Raw genomic sequence first — 22,240 nt, 5'->3', positions numbered from 1 at the left:
TAGGGTCTCTTTTTTATGGATTGGGCATAGCACACTTAAATTCCAATCGTTGGGCATGCTTTCGTCCGACCATATTTTACAAAGAAGCTGATGCATGCTCCTTATCAGTTCTTCGCCGCCGTGTTTGAATAGCTTGCTATTCGAACTTCCTCATGGTCGGGAAATGGAACGTCTGCTCCATCGTCATCGATTGGGGAATCGGGTTCGCCTTCTCCTGGCGTTATGAATTCACTGCCATTCAGCAGGCTGGAGAAGTGTTCCCTCCATAATTTAAGTATGCTCTGGGCATCGGTCACTGGATCACCTTTTTGGGTTCTACAAGAGTATGCTCCGGTCTTGAAACCTTCTGTAAGCCGCCGCATTTTTTCGTAGAATTTTCGAGCATTACCCCTGTCGGCCAGCTTATCAAGCTCTTCATGCTCACGCTTCATGCTTTCGGCCTCTTTCTTCTTCTGTCTACAAATGCGTCTCGCTTCCCTCTTCAACTCTCGGCATCTATCCCATCCCGCACGTGTAGTGGTCGATCGTAACGTTGCGAGGTAAGCAGTCTGTTTTCTCTCCGCTGCGACACGGCACTCCTCGTCGTACCAGCTGTTCTTTTGCACTTTCCGAAAACCTATGGTTTCGGTTGCAGCTGTACGTAAGGAGTTTGAAATGCCGTCCCACAGTTCGCTTATACCGAGTTGTTGACGAGTGCTCTCAGAGAGCAGGAGCGCAAGGCGAGTAGAAAATCGTTCGGCTGTCTGTTGTGATTGCAGCTTCTCGACGTCGAACCTTACTTGTGTTTGTTGGCGTGCGTTTTTTGCTGCACAGAGGCGGGTGCGAATCTTGGCTGCCACAAGATAGTGGTCCGAGTCGATGTTAGGACCTCGGAGCGCACGCACATCTAAAGCACTGGAGACGTGTTTTCCGTCTATCACAACATGATCGATCTGGTTGGTAGTTTTTCGATCCGAAGACAGCTTGATGAATCTTTTTATACTGGAATCTAGTACTACAGATAACCATATTTCGGGCCCCGGCGAAGTCAATCAGCCTCAACCCATTTGGGGATGTTTCGTCGTGGATGCTGAATGTATCGACCGTAGTGCCAAAGATACCTTCTTTACCCTCCCTGGCGTTAAAGTCGCCAAGCACGATTTTGACATCGTGGCGGGGGCAGCTCTCATAAGTGCGCTCCAAGCACTCATAAAAGACATCTTCGGTCACATCGTCCTTCTCTTCCGTCGGGGCGTGGGCGCAAATCAGCGATATGTTGAAGAACCTCGCTTTGCTGCGGATTGTGGCTAGACGTTCATTCACCGGAATGAATGATAGTGCTCGGCGACGGAGTCTCCCTCCCACCGCGAATCCAACACCAAACTTGCGCTCCTTATATGGCCACTGTAGTAAATGTCACAAGGACCTACTCGTCTCTGTCCTTGTCCCATCCATCGCATTTCTTGGACGGCGGTGGTGTCAGCCTTTATTTTTGCGAGGACATAACCAGCTGGGCAGCGGATCTTCCCAATTAAGGGTCCGGTCGTCATCAAAAGGGGGGTCTCTCATCCGAGGATGCTTTTTCTTTTTCATTGGTACTGATTTTTATGTGGCGGGTCCCAAACCCAGCGCACAACCCTATGTGGGGGATGTTTCGCCTTCTCGCATTAGCTCGCTTTCGAACGGATGTTCTTAGGTTACCCAGAGGATACTTGGTCAAAGACCGGAAGTAGTGAGCTGCTTGAGCCATGTGTAAAAGAATCGTTTCTGGCCACTCCCAAGTGAATGGCGATCAGAGAACTTTCCTCACTTGCGTGAACTTCAACACATGACTCCATCCTCACTCACTTTGACTTTATACCGGATCACTTCGACCATGGAGTCGCCAATTCGAACTCTCTCGGTTTCTTCTCTACGCGTATACCGGCGAGGGAGTTGTGGGTGGGAGGAGAGGTGTAGTGAGTTTCTTTACGGATGGGTCAAAAAGCTTGGTGAAGCTTGGTGGAATGGTTTACTGTCAGGAGATCTCTATCAACTCCAGCTTCAGACTTCATGACTATTGCAGTGTCTTCCAGGCCGAAGTTGCAGCCATTAAGGTAGAATCTGATTTACTGCTCCGCAGTGCAGCCTCCTTCAGAGAAGTGACCATCCACTCAGATAGCAGAGCGGCGATAATAGTCTTGCATTCATTAACAGTACGTTCAGGGTTGAAATGAAAATACGCGTCATTTACATACCTGAATACCAATAGATTGTAAACAACACTAAATCATTAAAATATAAAAATGAAATTCATGAGAAAAGCAAAACTCGATTTTAAATTTACTTTGTTACAACAAACCGACTACTTTGCAAATCTTTATGGCCAAAAATGGCATTTATTGAAAGCGCCTTGGTTGAATTTTCCAATATTTTCAAGCGATAAACGCTTTCCATTTGACATTGCCTTTTTTAGACCAAACGAAATAGATTCAAAAAATGTCTATGTAAGAGCAACAACGAAGCTGAATTGAATCCAGAAAGCATGATGCTACCTATTTGAAACTATTCAATAAAACATGGTGTACATTTCCCTCTTAAATTGTATTTGAGTGCCGCCCAAATTGGCAAGATAAGTTTTCGAAATAACGATATGTACATTTTAGCTCAACAATAACAATAAAGGAAAACTAAATAGCTTCGAGCATTTCCCAAAGTCATCTAAATAAGTTTGCCAAATAAACATGAATAAGTAATGATTTGTCTGATGAACATTATGTACATTAACAGTACATGTAGCCAGACATCTCTCTAGGCGATTCACAAGTTCTTGCTTGCACTCATTATATCCTGAACAGGGTATATTAAGTTTGCTACGAAGTTTGTAACACCCAGAAGGAAGCGACGGAGACGCTATGAAGGATATATTTATTTAAATGATCAGTATGTTGAGCTGAGTCGATTTAGCCATGTCCGCATGTCTGTCTGTCCGTCTCTCTGTATATATACGAACTAGTCCCTCAGTTTTTAAGATATCGTTTTGAAATTTTGCAAACGTCATTTTATCTTCAAGAAGCTACGCGTTTATCGGAACTGCCGATATCGGACCACTATAACATATAGCTGCCATACAAACTGAACGATCGGAATCAAATGCTTGTATGGAAAACTTTCACTTTTGACAAGATATATTCACGAAATTTGGTATATGTTATTTTCTAAAGCAAAAATGTAATCTCCGAAGAAATTGTTCAGATAAACTTACTATAGCATATAGCTGCCATACAAACCGAACGATCGGAATCAGGGGCTTGTATGGAATACTTTCACATTTGACGATATATCTTCACGAAATTTGGTATGAGTTATTGTTCATAGAAATAATGTAACCTTCTCTGGTCTGTGTTTTTATAAAGCAAACAGTAAATATATATATGACATAAAAAATATTAAAGTCAAAAAAAACGCCGACAGCAACACTTTTCCTGTTACGGAGCTTTTTTCCTCATTTGAAATGCGTAACGGAACTTTTTCGTTTCCTTTATTAGTGTTGCTTTAATTAGATTTTTTTTTGTAATATTTCGTACCGGTGAATATATTAAATGCCTAGCAATCGGTGTGAAAACAACGAAAGTCAACAAAAAATGGTATTATCCGAGAAAGAAAAAGTTGATATAATTGCGTATAAGCGGCAAAACTTATCAAATGTCGAAATTTCGGGTATGGTTCACTGCAATGAATCTTCCGTAAGACGATTCTGGAAGAAATATTTGGAAACGGAGAGCTTATCACGCCGTCCTGGAAGTGGGCGTCCACGAAAAACAACTGAGCGTGACGATAGAGATATCGTCAAGATAGCTCTTCGTGATCGATTTAAAACTGCTCCAGAAATTGCTGCGAATTAAAGAATGGTCATAACATGGAGATTAGCACTTCAACTGTGCAGCGTCGCTTGAGAGAAGTAGATTTATTAGCTCACAGACCCACTAAAAAGCCACTTCTCACAGCGAAAATGCGTTCCACCCGTTTAAACTGGTGTCTGGAAAGGAGAAATTGGACCACCAACGATTGGGCACAAGTCATCTTTTCAGACGAGTGCAAAATAAATCTTTTTAGCTCAGATGCAGGATGCGTAGTGCGCCGCAGAAAAAATGAAAGATTTAGTCACAACTGCGTGCAGAGTACGGTGAAGCATACCCCATACATAATGGTCTGGGAAGCGATAACGAGTTATGGAGTTGGAAAGATTTTTTTTATCGAACGCTACGTTAACTCATCTGTCTATATTGAAATCATTAAACAAGGTGTTATTCCAACGATTGAGCAGCTGTCAGAGCGCGAAAAAAAATTATATTTCAGGACGATTCTGCACCTTGTCACCGGTCGAAGTTGGTAGGTTTACCATCGAATCTAGAAATTTTAACTAATTTCTTTTAACAAAATTATAATAATACAACAATAATCTTTTTATAGGTAAAGGAATATAAGACTCTTTTGGGAATTGACTCACTGGTATGGCCGGGAAATAGTCCGGACCTGAATCCCATTGAAAATATGTGGTCGATTTTAAAAAGAAAAATACGCCATCAGAAGCCGACTAACATCAGTACTTTGAAGAAAATAATCGAAACTACTTGGTATGATGATGTTTCAACAGAAATTGTTAACAAACTGTGTGAGAGCATGACATCTCGAGTAGAATGTGTCATAAAAGCAAGAGGAGGTCAAACCCGCTATTAAATTCGCTTAAAACATTTTTATCTTAATGAATATTTTTAAAAACTTATTAATTCGCTAATAAAATAATAAATCAAGCATAAAAATTTATATGTTTTTAATACAACTACCGATATTTGCCACATAAGTGGGGGAATTCGTATTGACCAAAATGGGCATTTGCATGTGTTACACATAAACTCCGTATTATTTTTGTTATTGTTGGATGAATAGCCTTAAAACTGATAACAGCTTATGGAAACATATATAATCATTTAGTAGCAGCTTAATGTAAACGGACCTTGTTTTTATTATACAAATACTATTTCCATTGGTAATACACAAATCGGCGTTTTTTTTTACTTTAAGTGTATATGTAATAATATATAAATATTATAATTTTTTTTTCATTAATTTATGTTAACAATAAACCTTCTTAAAATTTGAAATAACTATAAACGTTTAAAAGATCCACTTTCTTTATTAAATAACCTTAATGTTATACCTGGCTAAAAAGAACTAGTAAAATGATTTCCTTTGGATGAAAACCACTGGCCGGTTACGTCTCTAGATTTACTTAAACACATAGTTACTAAAGGAAATGCAACTGTGAAGGGTATATTATAAGCCGAAGTTAACGTTTTTTCTTGTTTTAATTTATTTTGTGCTGTTTCAAATTATACTCTTACAACATGTGTCTTCAGAGAATAATAGTTTTGTTCACCTAACGGTTGTACGTTTCACCTAAAACTAAGCGAGATAGATATAGGGTTATGTATACATGAATGATCAGCATGACGAAAAAGTTGAAATCCGGTTGACTGTCTGTCTGTCCGTCCGTCCGTGCAAGCTGTAATAGATGTATAAGATATCTTGATGAAACTTGTTATGCGCATTTATTAGTAAAAAAAATTACGAGTTCGTAAATGGTCGCCCACAAAACGCCATTAACCGAAAACCTATAAAGTTCCATATAACTAATCTGTAAATTAAGATATAGAACTGTTATTTGGCACAGAGGATCGCAAGGGTCACCTGTGGGTGAAATATTTTGAAAAAGTGTGCATGGCCCCGCCCTGTAATAAGTACTTTTGGGTTCAAACACATATCTCGAAACCCGTCTGACCGATTTTAACAAAATTCTGTATATAACATTCTACTGACAGTGAGAATTGAGAGGAATCGCTCACTTGCCATATAACATAACTTTAAATTCCACTTGATTGTTTTACTTTCCTGTGTACAAATCAAGAGGTAATTTAAATAACGGGATAAAATTTTGCACTAATAATTCCTTTAAAGTATGCCACCTTATGACCAAAACTGCCCAAATCTAACCAAAACTGTTCAATCCTCTGGGTACCGAATATGTAGACCTTTAGTTGATCTTTTACCGAACATATCGGTCAATGTGTGAGATATACATATGTATAATTGAAATTAAGAGAGAATCGCTTCCTGATAGTAGTATGTCTGTGTGCTGCAAATGGGTTGAATCGGGTTAATACCCTCCATTTACCTAATATACAGATTTTCGAACTTCCAGGTGATTTTATACCGAATATATAAGCAAATATGAGTGAGTTTACTTAATAAAAATGAGAGAGCATATTTTTCTAACAAGGATGCATTTTTGGGCTTAGAATGAATATAATCGGGTGAAAACTTACTCTAGACCCCGTATAACTAACCTTATGTACCTGAAAGTTCCTTACTTGGTTTACTTTACTTAGTGCTGTTTTTATACCCTGAACAGGAAACGTCGGAGACCCTATAAAATACATGTATATAATTAAATGATCAACATGATAGCACAGAGAGTTGTCTTATAAACTCAACGATCAAAATCCATTTCTTATATTGAATTTTTTTTGTATTTTCTCTCTATCTATTGACTTAGTATTTGGCATGCCAATCAGTTTTTTTATATTATTATTCTATTAACTGTTTTTGCTAAATTCATTTCTAAGCAAAATTATCAACTAAATTATACAATACACCAGTCTACAAAATATTTTCATTTGAACTACGGTCACGAAATCGCAAAATATTTTGGTGCATAATAAAATTCTATTTTGAATTTCGAATTCTTCAAACAGCTGAATATTGAATACTCACGTAAAATACATAATGATGTCACAAATGCCTTGTTTTAAATCTGACAAATTTGATTATAAAAAGGCTACTTCTTGTTTATATTTCAACGTAAAGCGCCGTTGTGGAGTTTCGTATATCAGCTAGAGGTAAAAAATGACCGATTAAACCCAATTGTTATATCATCAAAGTGAAAAAATATTGTTGACTGATTTGAAACTAAACACTAAATAATAATAATATAGCAATTTATAGAGTTACGGAGGTTGATTCCATTAGGTTCCTTCATAATGCCTCAACTATGTTCTTCAATTTTATGCACACAAGGTGAAATGTAATTAAATAAAGCGCTTAATACATAAAAATAATTCCTTAAAAATCACCATTAATCTTTCTTAGCCAAAATATGTATGTATAAGAAAATTGATTTAACAGTGTTTCTTCCGTATCATTTACAATTGCGAGCGTGCCTCAGTTGCGTGTGCGCATTTTACGTAACTTGGCATGCAAATTATTCGGATGTGATTCAAGCATAACAATTTTATAGGAGTTAAACTAATTTGTACTTATAATCATGCTTTGCTCCATAACATAACATAATGTTGTCGTCACTGCTTTGACTGACTGACGTAGAGATTGACAGCTCAGTGCAAAATGGAACTATAGAATTGAGAGTAGGTCTAAGTCCTATGTGATCGTGTAGATGGCATATTAATTGCTATCGAAGGTCGTATTTTCGAGTATACTTTCTGAAAGCTGAAATGACAGGATGGAATCATTTCAATAGGCGGAAACACGGATATGGTTTTCGACAAGAATGTTCTCAATCTGAATTCTGAAACACAATTAAAATTATATCCATTATATTATTATCCAAACTGTTTCTATAATTATACTACTTTTTAATTTAAATTTCGCGCGGGAAACCAATTCGTCGAAATATTTTTTTTCTAGATTGATATGCTTGCCAGTGACATGTACAAGTATGTGCCAAATGACAGATCAAAATAATCATTAATATTTAGTATACGATTGTCTTTCTGAAGTGTATAAAGTGCATTCAACAAAGAAGCTCCATTAAATTTTATGTGCGGAATCAAATTTCTGGTGCCGAAACGTTCAAAATGTTGGAAAAATTCTTCATGAATAATTGTTTGTCGCCAGCAAGTGTTTTTGATTAGTACAAATTATTCAAAGAGGGTCGAGAACGCGTTAACGACGAACCGCGTCCAGGATGGCCATTAACACCAACTGATGATGAACGTGGCAATAAAGTAAAGAAAGTGATGCTTGAGAATCGACCACTAACAGTCATAGATGTTACTGGCATTGTTGGAATATTGGAAGGATCGGAAGGAAATCAATTTTGAAAGAACATTTGGGCTTAAGAAAAATGAAAGTTCGATTGATTCCGAATTCACTCAATTCTATCGAAAAATATTGCCGCGTAATGCTTTCCGATTACCAGGATGTCATGAAACTTATGATTCTTGGATCCATGCTTATGACCCGGAAACAGACGACCAATCGACCGAATATCCTGGCAAAAGTGAGCCGAAGTTGAAAAAAAACAAGCAGGTCAAAAATTAGAGTTATGTTGACAGTTTTCTTCGATCATCGAGGTGTGGTACACTCCAGCCAAATTGTCAATAAGGAATACTATTAGAGTGTTATTCGTTATTTGCGCGAAGCTATTTGTTAAAAGAGACCGGAATTATGGGCCGACAAGTCTTGGGGCCAAGGGGACTACTTTGAGGGGTACGACATGGATCTTGAAAAATAAATTAATAATTTTAGAATTATGAACAAAGTCTTACACTAGTAGTAACTAACTCATTGTAATGACAAAAACTCTTCGTCGGTGAGTAATATCTTAGAAGCTCTAGATTTCTGTACTGTTATTATATAAGAATTTTCAATTATCCGGTTGACTTTATTTCTTATAAGATATATAGTAAGGTACCTTAATGGCACCCAGCAAGCATCTTTTCTGCTTAAAATCGGGTCAATAATATCCCTATATTTAATAAACCTAATATAAACTTTCCAAGTTTCGGGTTAGCTTTATTTTGTATATGTATATCGGCCAATATGTAAGATATCATAGTCAAATTAAGTGAACATAAAATATTAGATATGCTATAGTCTAATGCAAAAAATGTGTAAAATTGGTCCACAGATTACCCTCGCTCTCATACGCCATATATTACGATGTCGTTAGTTGATGTGTGGGAAGTGGCGCCGTCTTGTTGAAACCAAATGCCGAGTTCACGAGCTTCAATTTCAGACATAGCGGCGATAACGGTCGCCATTGACAATTATGTTTTCACCGGCATCATTTTTGGAGAAATATGGATGCGCGCTTTCAATTTAAGATCTCGCGGTAAAAGACACCAAGTAGTTCGATTGAAAACGTACCACTACTTTAACCACCCGTTACTAAAATATTTACGACTAATATACATATTTTTTGTTATCCCTCAAAGCTTTTTTGGCAATACTCTATACGGAACTGACTGACTTTATTTAAAAATGGCGACTTTTTTTAAACCCTCATAAATAAAGAATTGTTTGCTAGTTTTTTTGTAAACAACTTTCATTTATTTTTTTTTTAATTTAACTATTTTTTCCCCCTTTTGGCGAAAATGTTTAGGCATTTCTATATTTCTTCCACGCTCTTTATGAGCTAAATTACGCTAATTTTGGTAACTACATTGCAATTTGTTATCTAATATATTTAAGGGAGCAAATAATGCTTAAATTTAAATTTATTGTCTAAATTTAAATTTAACTAACTCTCTCTCAATCTGAAATCCTCACCTCCTTGTTCAATTTGACTTTTGTTTAGCGGCCTTTGGACGTCGCGAGCACCATCTACTACATACAAAGCTCCAACTCACAACTGATGTGAATATGATGGCAGCAATGAATAGATAAATATCCAAAGAGTAGTAAACGAAGCGCGATACTTGCACGGCGTGAGCTTTAAGAAGTGGCGCACCCTCGGTTTTTGCGACATATTCCACCCACCATATGGCGGTCTCGAGTGCGCTCTGCGGACGATGTCTGTAGGAGAATGAGACCGCTTTGGCGTTATCCATATATCTGCAAGAAGAAAAATATATAAAACGCCCTCACTTCACAAACTCTTGCACTCATTTCACTTACTCTTTCTTCAACACCTCTCTTATTGAACGTAGCACTGAATTCTCAGTGATATCGCTATATTTCAGCACCACACCCATACCGCGATACCTTAATGCTGCCGCATTCACAAACTGATCACCATACATGGGCGTGACCACTACCGGTACACCACAGTAAGTCGCCTCCGAACTACCCATTAGACCGCCATGCGATAAGAACACCTTCACATTCGGATGACAGAGTATATCACGTTGTGGCAACCACTTGCTAACATACAGATTATCCGGCTTGTTCGCTAGAGTGCTGTTCTCCCACTTCCAAATCACTCGTTGTTTGAGTCGCTTCACAGCGCGTACGATAGCCTCACGTTTGGCGGGCGGCAAAGTGTCGGCGCGTATCATAGAACCCCAACTAATGAAGACCACACCATGTTCGGCATTATCGAGGAACTTTTGCAGTTCGGGATCCAGCGGCTTGGCCTTCTGTATGTGTATGCCGCCGAGATCGATAACGGACGGTGGCAACGGTTTGACACCGCTCAAAGAAAAATGCTGATTGACGAATAACATTGATGTTTCTTTCGCCAATTCGCCAACCGAGGGCATATCGTGTCCGAACTTGTGGCGTACCATGGCGTCGATGGTGGGCGTGGTGTAAAAACTGGAAATAAATTATATTTTTATTATTACAAAAGTACTGTTTTAGACCCATGAATAGCTGTTACTCACTCGTAAAGGAAACGCATGGCGTGATCGGTAAACCAGTTGGCGAGACGAGCGCCGAATGTCATGTCCTCGGATTGTCCCATAGATAAACTTGGCATAACTGATGGTACCATGGGCATTCCCACGCGATCGTAATGCCAAGGCAACATAGCACAACTAAATATTTATGTTTTTCAAATAATCAATTATTATAAATGCAATTAGCGCTCTTTTGATTATAAGACAAAGATAACAACGCTCACCTGCTCAACCCTATGAATGGCGCCTTGAGTTGATGTGCCACCGCTGTCATGCAATCGCTATTGAATTGCTCCATGATGATCACATCGAAATGTTGGCGCTGTCGCAGCACCTGTGCCAAAGCATCGGAACGCAATGTGAGATTGCAGGCGTCCTTCCCCCATTCGTGGATCAAAAGGAATTCCACAAAGTGATTGTAGAAGTGTTGCGTTTCAAAGAACTAGAACGTAAAGAATCACATTAAAACTAAATGATTATAAAGGTAAGCTTTCAATTAGTTGGTTCTATTTATAATTTATTCTTTTTCCCCCAACTTTGAAATTCACTTTTAATATGAGAGCAAAAATATAGTTTTCAAAAATTGTCCAAAAGTCTTCATGCAAAAGCAAATACCAGTCAAACGAAGTTCACATGAGAAAGTGATGTTATAGAGAGTCGAGCATATGGGCAATGAAATCGATGACATGTGCTCATGTGAAAAGTAAACTCGTTTCCTCGTTGCGAGGAACCTAACACTCTCCTCCTCTAAGTCCACAGCAACCATATTCATAAACTGGTCGATGTAGTACACACTTATCCTTATCCTATCGAGCATGTGCACAATGAGGCCTGTATGCTCCTAGTTAAGGGGCGTAATGAACTACTCTTCATCTGTTTGAAGTGGAACCGCCTACTAAGAGCATCAAGGGGTCAAGTCAGAGGGGGAGCTATGTTGCCTGATTGACCTCCTAGGGACCGTAGAGGTCCTCTGTTGGCCACTCGGATTTGGTGGCGGCGCGGCGCGCGAACTATGTGCGGATTGCACAGCCGTAAAGGCTTGGGTCGCAGTATTGCGCAGGCAACATGGGGCCACGTAACGCGTGGTCCACTCCCTATGTGTCTTAAGGCCTGAACAGGTCTTAAGATGGCTCCATCCATTGCATGTGTTGCACCTGACCGAGGTGGAGTTTGGATGGAGCCGTTTTGCGCATACGCAGCAGAAAAATTCCTCCGGGCCCGGGTTGGACTCAATGCCAGCGCGAGTCAGGAGGATACGGAGCAACCCTGCTGCAAGGCGTTGCTCTAATAATGACAAACACAAATTAACACTTACCGATTCAAACGGAGTTAGATCGCCGAAAGAACAGCCCTTGGTCGGATGAAATCCGAGTCAATTCCAGTGCGTAGAACCGGCTGTCGTGGGAATTGTTGCAACTTCGTTCTGGATACTGTAGCAGGTTAAACTCCTACTTATCCAGAATAGACCCTGACATACCCGACGTATGTCCTGCGTGCAACGAGTCTCCGCATGATACTGACCACCTCTTTGCATGCCCCACAAACCCCACCCATCTAACACCCTTCTCCCTTTGGTCCGACCCCGTCGAAACAGCACGTTTCTTGGGCCTACCGTTAGATGACATCGAAGACAACACAAATGACATTTACCATCCCAACGGGGATTAGATTTCCGTTAAAACAACAACAACAACAGCATCAAGGGGTCCTTCCTCAACTATGTCGACAATATAAGACAATACTCCTACCAGATTTCAATACGCAACTGACTTCAGACACGCACTGACCGCCATTCACAGTTTAGCCATAAACATCTTCTCCCTCTCAGTGAATGGCGTACTTGGAGTCAAGCCACTACCCATTTCAAACGACGAGATCGAGAACCGAGTGTGACCCTTATCCAAAATCGACCCCGATATATTAAACATATGTCCACCATGTAATGAGTCCTCTCCCTAAACAGCACGTTTCCTGTGCCTACCTACGACCTCGACCATCTGGCAAAATTTGACACGGAATGACAAAAAAAAATAAGAAATATTTTTATGTATTTAAACGCTTAGTTCAATTTTCCATACACTTGTTATAAGTATCGACTGGGTTGGTTTTGAATGCCATCACCGAATCTTGTTCTTTTCCGGCATCGGCTGATTTTTAGAGCGTTATTCGATTGTGTGCTGAACAATTTCGAAGTCATATTCATATGAAGTTTGATGAATGTACGGCCCTTGCTACATCTTTTGGTACGAGTCAAAACTTTTGCAAAAGTTTCAACGATTCCGTAGCCGCACTTCCATTGCGAAAATTTCAAACAACTCGATTTTTTTTTCATGGTAAAAATAGCCAAACAAACTTTTCCCATCGTAAACAAAACTCTGCACTAATTGTCATATGGAGGATCCAACTTCACACAAACATATAAAAAAGTTGTACAAATCTCAGAAATGTTTTTTTTATCGCGTAATGTAAACGAATCAGTCCGGGTTAAATTTGATTGGAAGGTAATGCAAAGTAAGAAATGATACTAATATGGATGCTTTCATCTTTTCTTGGTTCGAGTTATGACTCACAAAGAATACTTGATTTATTCCTATATTTAATTATAAACATAGGATTTTAAGTAGTAGTGAGAACATGCTTTCTGAATCTGGTTTCTATTGACAACCATTTCCTCTTCACCCCACTCTTCATAATGCTAATATTAACAGTCAGCTTTTCCATTATTTTTAGCGGCTCATATTTCAACTGAGATGTAAACTGCTTTGCAGTAGGAGCACGTTTTATATACAGTCTTCCACAAAAGATTTTTCTGTTGTGCATATAATATTTCTCTTATCACTTTCATTCCGTTTGGGCGGCCAGTCTTGGGTGCATTTTCAACTTTATTTTCTTTATTATATTGGTTAACCAGGTTTTGGAATGATGACCGACTGCGCGACATAAGCTCAGATATTTGTGAATTAGATTTGCCTTGCCTTATATGTATGTAGAGCCATTGTGATTTCCCGTTCTCTAGTTGCCAACTTTTTTCGGTGCATAATTTCTTTTTAATTCTACTTTTAACAGTTTCTGATTTACAGTAACAATATTGAATTGTGAGATTAAGAGATACCAACAAAATTGATAATACCAAAATGTTACATTTCATAAAAATTAAAGAGTACTGTTACTAGTAATTCGCTGATTCTAATTCACTGTACCTTCATTTTTGGAAAGACTGTATCAGCGTAAGCTTACAATTATTCTGATGTGAACGCTATACTTCACCGTTCGAATGACAAATTGAATCGAATGTAATGATTTTCTGAACTTTTCACCGAACTTTTATTTTAAGTCCGAGTGCACGTTCGAAAACTGTAAAAAGATACATACCTTGGGACCACCCTAATACACAATGACATTAACCTAAAAGACAATGTTTTTGTAGTATTTCCGCAAACAAAGTTGACTGCTTCAACCAACACACTCACTTACAGATTATACATTCTTGTCTACACATTAAAACATCAGCGACAGAAGCTACACACAAACGAGTATTTCAAAATCGTACAAATATTAACCTCATAAACTAAAATTTTGCACTCTCATCATTAGTAAGCAATTAAAAGCAGTTACTCGCGCGAAGAAAGACTGATCTTTCTTTCATTCAATTATGCCGAGGCTTTGACTTACCTTCAAGTCCACACTATTCGTCAAAGTTTCATGACGTGTTAGCGGCAGATCTTTGTAACGTGCCGGCGGGCTTTTATCGGGAAAATGGCTTAACACAGTAACATCATGACCCTTCTCGGCCAAGCCTCGCATAATGGGGTGGAAGAAGTGGAAGTGACTAATGCCTGGGTGTGGAAATAAACCTAGTATTTTGAGTGGGTAACTGGCTTGCACCAGTGTGCAACAAAGGCCAAGCAACAGCAACAAGTGGCCGGGCGTTAGTCCTGTCATCCCTAGAAAAGAAATATAAAAAATGTGTTTGTGACTTAATGGAGGGAGAAAACATATCAAATGAGTTATAAATCGAAATAATGAAATATACTATAAATTGAAAGGTTAAATTGGTCTAACGCAACCGTTCACGTTGCAAAATAAGAGAATCGTGTTTAAATTATTTATAATACACTAAAAAAAAGATATTACTTGGTAAATCGCGCAATATATAGGAAATTTATAAAACGATTGACTGAAAAAATTTCTATAATTTTGTTTAAATATCATTTACTTATATTCTTTGATCCTAAAAGTAAAAAAAGAACCCGAAACGAAAAAAGTTTGAAATAATGTTTTTAATAACAATTTCGAAGTATACAATTTTGATATTATTAACCCATTTTTCTAAAAAATAAATTTTGTTAAAACTATTGATTATTATTGATTTTTCTTTAATTTTTAATATTTTGTGTTTTATTGTTAATTTAATTTAAAAGAAACCACTGAAAAAGTTATTTAAATCATTAATAATATTTTTAATACCAATTTCAAAATAAAAAATTCTGACAATATTTAACCCATCTTTCTAAAAAAATAAATTTTGTTAAATTTGTTAATATTTTTTTAAAATGTTTTTTTTTTAATTTCAAACTTTATACTTTGTTTTAATTATTAAGTTTTTTTAATATTTAAACTAACAACTTAATGTTAACTTGATTTTTCATTAAATATTTGTTGTATTGTAATTTCTTTTATTTTAATTGAAATCAGTTCATGGTTGTAATTTTTTTTTTTTTTAATTATTTATTAAATAAGTTGTTAAATATTTATTTTTTATTTTCCAATTTTTTTGTATTTATTTTTTTTTATGTTTAAGCTTAAAAAGAGTCTTAGGAATTTTGTTTTCATTAAATATTAAATATATAAATATTATTTATTTTATTTTTAATTGAATACCAATATCAATGTAAAAAATTTTGATAATATTTGACCCATTTTTCCAAATAACACTTTTTGTTAAGTTTATTAATTAAATATTTTTTCCAATAGTTTATTTTTTTTATTTTAAAAATTACAGTTTATTTCTATTATTATTTTTTTTAATGTTTAATATTTTTGATTAAATATGTGTTATAAATATTAATTATTTTATTTTAATTGAATATAAGTTAATGGTTGTAAAAAAATCTTACATTTATTCAATAAACAATTTTATTATTATTATTTTTGTTTTGTTTTTAGTTAAATATTAGTTATTTAATCGCTCATGATTATGAAATTAAATTAAAAGTAAAAAAAAATTATGTTTATTAACAGTATGTTTTTTTCTTTAAATTCTCAGATTATTCAATTTTGAAATCAATATTAAATTGTTTTAATTTATTTTTTAATTTAATAAATTGTTTTAAATTTTATAAATTATAAATTTGTTTTAATTTTTAAAATTGAAAAATATATATGTACATATACTTTAAATTTATCAGAAATGATTTTTATGATAAGTCAATAAATTCAAATAATTTTTTAAAATATTTTAAAAATTGATTTAAGAAAAGATATTTAGCAAAAATTACGTTAAACAAAAAATTTACTTGATCTTCTAACGATAAAAAAATTAAATGTGCTGACTTTATGCGCAATTTAATAAAAAAATAATAATGGTTCGTTAACAAAAATATTATAGCAAACACATACATATAAGGCCATTACAAGAGAAAACCACTTTTATTATTTTCATTTTATTTTATTAATATTTTTCAATTAATAATATTATTTACATTATTGTTAATATTGATTAAGTGATTTATTTTATTGTTAATTTTTCATTTCGATTATATAAAGCACCAACACCTGCAAGCACCAATGATGTAATGTGATTTATTTGATAACAAGCGATTGGCAAATACTCAAAGTCAAGAGCACAGTAGAAAGTACACACATACAATGTGTATACATTTGTACTTTTGAAGATCAAATTCTTTCCTTAAACCAACCGCAACTTCTTCGCATACCGGCTTTTGTAGGTGTTTGAATTATTTTCCATTTACACCCCAATTGGCACAACACGTGTAAAAATTATTTTAATTTCACGCGTAACTAATATTTCACTCACCTCACGCTCTATAAATCAAACAACACAACCCAATATTTATATTTGTGTATGTATGTAGATAAACACTCTTGCCTTCACACCGAACACCCGCGTTTATAAAAAATTAGAGGTCAGTGGATTTGTGAAAAAACAATTAACATGAAATAACCGAATCGCTTCAGCTTTCTTCGCCGACTGACTGAATGAAGGCAGTGCCGGCTAAGCGACATTAGTAAACACGAATATTCAAATACATACTATATGTACATATGTCTACGTAGTACACAATATAAAAAATTTCCTACTAGCCGCGGAAGCAAACACAATATACATATACAGCTGTGCGCAGAGAAATGACAGTTTTATGTCAAAATTAAATTAAAAATTAAAAGATCATGTAAATTTTTAAATTTTTGTTGCCTGCTTTTACATCAATCACTACACAGGTTTTCTATCGAGTTGAAATCGGGACCTTCCACTGAACCTTCCGATTCATCAACATAAACAATCCTTTACACTCCTAGCTGCATGTTTCGCATGATTATTTTGCATTTATTGCATGAATATCCTATTTCAAGGTATTGATTTAAATGAGAATAGCTCCATTGCGTGTGAGGATGTTTAAATAGGAATACTGATCCATTCCACCAGCAATTCTGACTAACAGTCCCATTCCATACCACGAAAACTCAGCCCACACCATGACATTACCTTCACTTTCACTTTCATCGTTTTTTGTTTTTTTTTTTTTGCTGTTTTTGCCCTTCTGGCGTTGAACAAACGTTTTATCATCGGGTTCAATTCAATTTGCCTTTGTTTCAGCGCTCCATAATACTCTTTTCCAAAAATGTATATTACTTTTTCCATGAGTCTTAGCGAAAGTAATACGGGCTTTTATTTTTTTGTTATTTTGATATAAGCGGGTTTTTCGACTGATGGGCGCCGTAGAAGAGATAGTCATTGAGGCGTCGTCTGTCAAGCCCCTTGGATATGTTTCACCAAATGTTTCATAAATTTCTTCCATAAAGGCGCGTCAGAATTTAAATGGATCAACTTTGCACTTGCTCACAATTGTTCAATCAACTTTGGAAGTGGTTTTACGTGGAGAAGACTTACGGATTTTATTTTTTATGTTTGTCTCTGGATCAGAATTGACTAAACAACTGCAAAATGCAATTTATCACAAAAAATCGGCAACAATAATATACTAATCCATACATGGTTTACAGTTACACATTACGCCGGTCAATACAAACACCCATTCGAAAAAAAATGCTTTGACTTAAGTACGTATGTACATTAGAAATAAGGAAAATCATATGTCAAATATTGGCATCACAAAATGTGCTATTTTTCTGTACATAGCTGAATGTATATTTATTTACTCTTACTCTGCTCGTATATGCTATAACTACCCGATATGAAAAATGACTTTATAGATTGTAACTATACCTTAAAAAACATATGAATCGAATTTCGTGAAGTTACCTTATCAAATTAAACAAGTAAGGAAGGGCTAAGTTCGGGTGTCACCGAACATTTTATACTCTCGCATGAAAAAGTGATAATCGAGATTTCATTATCCGTCATTTACATATTTTTCAAATACCGTATTTGTGTAAAGTTTTATTCCGCTATCATCATTGGTTCCTAATGTACACACATATATACATACATATTATACCGAGAAGGCATCAGATGGAACTCAAAGTAGCGTTATATTGGAAGAAGGCCTGTTTCTGAACCGATTTCACCCATATTTCGTACATGTCATCAGGGTGTTAAGAAAATATTATATACCGAATTTCATTGAAATCGGTCTAGTAGTTTCTGAGATAGGGTATTTTTGGTCCATAAGTGGGCGACGCCACGCCCATTTACAATTTTTAAAAAAAGCCTGGGTGCAGCTTCTTACTGCCACTTCTTCCGTAAAATTTAGTGTTTCTGACGTTTTTTGTTAGTCAGTTAACGCACTTTTAGTGATTTTCAACATAACCTTTGTATGGGAGGTGGGCGTGGTTATTATCCGATTTCTTCCATTTTTGAACTGTATATGGAAATGTCTTAAGGAAACGACTCTATAGGGTTTGGTTGACATAGCTATAGTAGTTTCCGAGATATGTACAAAAAACTTAATAGGGGGCGGGGCCACGCCCACTTTTCCAAAAAAATTACGTCCAAATATTTCACTTTTATATCTTTATTTATGGCTTAGTTATGACACTTTATAGGTTTTCGGTTTTCGCCATTTTGTGGGCGTGGCAGTGGGCCGATTTTGCCCAACTTCGAACTTAAACTTCTTATGGAGCCAAGAAATACGTGTAGCAAGTTTCATCATGATATCTCAATTTTTACTCAAGTTACAGAATGCACAGACGGATAGACGGACGGACGGACAGACAGACATCCGGATTTCAACTCTACTCGTCACCCTGATCACTTTGGTATATATAACCCTATATCTGACTCTTTTAGTTTTAGGACTTACAAACAACCTTTATGTGAACAAAACTATAATACTCTCTTTAGCAACTTTGTTGCGAGAGTAAAGAAAAATTCCATACAGGGACTTGAGTTTGATCAGTTTGTGTGACAAATATGTATATACTATGGTATAATGGTACAATATCGGCGATTCCAAAAAAATAGCAGCTTCTTGGTGAGAATAGAACATGTGTAAAATTTCAGATCGATATCTCAAAACTAGCGACTAGTGCGCGTTTATCAACCAAACATGGCTAAATGAATTCATATCTTCATGCTGATCATCATGTATGTATAAATCGCATATCTCGAGACCCGCCCGGCCGCTTTTAACAAAAGTTACAGTGTGAAAATAGGCGAAATGGGACTACAGCCACGCTTACTTCGCATATAACACAATTTTAAATTCCATTTGAAACTTCAATTTTTCAGTACACAAATCAAGAATGAATTAATATATCAGAATCAAACTTTGCACGAATAGCGTATTTGAGGTGTGGCGCCGTATGACTAAGGATTTCCCAAATCGAACCAAAACTGTCCAAGCCCCTGGTTGCCGAATATGTGGCCCCCTTTCTTTAGTTGACGTTTTAACCAAAATATCGGTCAATGTTTGAGAAATATAATTGAAATTCAGAGGGAATTCTTTCCTTACAATAGTATGGGTTGAATCGGGCTAATACATCCCTTAGCTCCCATACATATGTATGTATACCTATTATACGGATTTTGGAACTTCCGGGTGACTTTAGACCGCATATATTGCTCGGTTATCTTAATAGAATAGAGAGAGCTTGTTTTTCTTATAACGGTGCTCAGAAGTCGGTGCTTAGAAAGAATAAAATCGGGAGATAACTCGACCTTATGTACCTGAAGGTACTTCCCTGGCTATAGCTTTTGCAAGTTGCAAGAGATTAAAATATTCGTTTGCACCCGAACTTAGCACTTCCTTACTTGTTTAGATGAAGTTTAATATTTGGGGATTATAAAAACTTCTTCGCCAGTTTATCCGATTGAATTTAATACTTGGTGCAGTTTAACCTTTTATTGATCATATACATATGTACACCATAAATGTAATTCACTACTCAAATTGACTCAAATTACTATCACCTTTATTGCTTTGTTTACACTTCTTTAGTTAAAGAAAATAACTGCTCTCTTCCTGCATTACTTTCGGTTAGAAAAGTGGCTAGTGCAAGTTGGTACGTATTCTAGCGTGCTTTTACGTTTCAGCCACATTTACGCCAGCTGACCAGTCGCTCACCGACTCTCACACATCCACAAATACATAGTACGTACCTACCTACAAGTAGATATCATTTATAAGCTTCGTATAACGTTCGTTCAAGTAATCGACAGTCGGTAATTATACATCCCAGTGAAAGTGATTAGTTGTTAAATAATATTTATTTAGCGAAAGGAAAAAAAAACAAAAATCGAAAGGGGAAGATGAAGATAAAAAATAGTTTGTTGAGTGGCAAGTGGTATTGAGAGATTGGCTTCTGCATATACTATTTTTCACAAAAATTTTTACAAAGAAAGCGATTACATTTACATCCAATTACCCAATTATCTGTAGCAGATATTTTTAAGTAGCTTAGGTCGAGTTATGTTAATGGCGAAATAAGATTTATTTTGATTAACTCATTGGGGATTTGACGTCGTGTTTTGTCTGAAATAAACACATTATTATTGGAAATAAGAAATTGAGATCCTAATAGATATTTACTTTAACCCAAAATATCAATTGGACTTTTCAAAAAGAGCGTTTTTTTTAAATAAAATAAAAACGGTTTTAGGTATCTATGAAATTCCTTATTCCTGTGAAAGTACATTCGACGGCACGCTTGCAGAAGTCCAGAAGTTTAACCTTAATTTCGACGGTTTTCTAGCATAAATCGAAGTTCATCAATCGTCGCTGGCTTGTTGGCATACACTATAGACTTAACGTAGCCCCACAAGAAATAGTCTACCGGCGACTGACTGGACCACTTGAATAACACGTTCACCAAACTTGGTTTTCAATAAATGTGACATGCGCTGTGTGGATTGTGGCGCCATCCTGTTGAAACCACATATTGTCCCAGTCCAATTCGGTCCAAAAATATTCTCGAATATTTCAATAATCTCGGTTACTTCTTTGTCTTACTGGCACGGGAATATTCTGTACTGTGCCAGTGAATTCAAATTTTTCCACTAGACGCCCAATTGGTGATCGTACAGGACGATTGTGACGGTCATAAATTGGACGTAGCGTCCTTAAAAAGAAAGCCACTGACACCGAATTTCGTTTGCTGTCCTTATCGGTTGTACTTTTGTAGTAATATTTCTTTTGATCAGTTTTAGGTGATACTAGGTGCGTTCCAAAGTAAACAGGACTTAAAAATAAAAACAGAACAAATGGTTTTTCAGCAAAATCAATTTATTTTATTCCAAATTGCCTCCTTCTGCTTCAATAGAGCTTTTTGCACGGTCCAAAAGCATGTCGTCCTAGTGTTGGTATGCTGGTGCAAACCTTTTGAATGGCCTCTATGTCTGCATAACACTTTCCTTTCATGGGCAAATGCATTGTTCCGAAAAGAAAGAAGTAGCACGGTGCCATATCAGGTGAATACGGAAAGTGGTTAATGGGTAAAATGTGATTTTTGGTCAAATAAACCTCTTTAATGATGTCCTTCGAATGTTGGATTCTGAAAAATTTAAGGTCGTCAGTCAATTTGTGCGGAACAAACCGTGCACACACCTTTCGTCAGCATTCGGCAAAAAATGCGATAAATCGATGTTTTGGAGATGTTAAATTCCATTCATTTACAGTTTCAATGGAATTTCCGGTGATCATGGATCTTGATTGGCCCACATGTTGATCGTCATTTATGTTCTCACGACCACTTCGAAAACGTTGAAACCACTCGTACACTCTGCTACGGGATAGGCAATCATCACCATAAACTTGTTTCATCAATTGAAACGTTGCGGTAAAAGTTTTACCAATCTTAAAACAAAATTTAATGTTGGCTCTTTGTTCGAAGCTCATTTTCGCACCGATAACACAAACATACTGATACTTAAACCGCAATAA

At 36.3% G+C, this 22,240-nt stretch overlaps 1 protein-coding gene and 1 long non-coding RNA gene across 2 annotated transcripts in view; one reads left to right on the top strand and one right to left on the bottom strand.

Annotated features, from left to right (window-relative positions):
• Positions 1-22,240, top strand: part of LOC120770337 — a 77,909-nt gene that overhangs the window by 18,117 nt on the left and 37,552 nt on the right. The gene's annotated exons all lie outside the window — the stretch shown is intronic.
• Positions 9,351-16,876, bottom strand: LOC120770335 (UDP-glucosyltransferase 2-like). Its single transcript, XM_040097731.1, has 6 exons — positions 16,696-16,876; positions 14,331-14,602; positions 10,883-11,100; positions 10,644-10,796; positions 9,937-10,575; positions 9,351-9,873 (listed from the first exon to the last, which is right to left on the bottom strand). Exons 2-6 carry the CDS (start codon positions 14,598-14,600, stop codon positions 9,597-9,599), a joined length of 1,557 nt encoding a protein of 518 aa, XP_039953665.1. The 5' UTR covers positions 14,601-14,602; positions 16,696-16,876; the 3' UTR covers positions 9,351-9,596.

Source organism: Bactrocera tryoni, chromosome 3, assembly GCF_016617805.1.
Source record: "Bactrocera tryoni isolate S06 chromosome 3, CSIRO_BtryS06_freeze2, whole genome shotgun sequence".
In the NCBI taxonomy this organism is placed as follows: domain Eukaryota; kingdom Metazoa; phylum Arthropoda; class Insecta; order Diptera; family Tephritidae; genus Bactrocera; species Bactrocera tryoni.
This window is presented reverse-complemented; position numbering and strand designations above follow the sequence as displayed.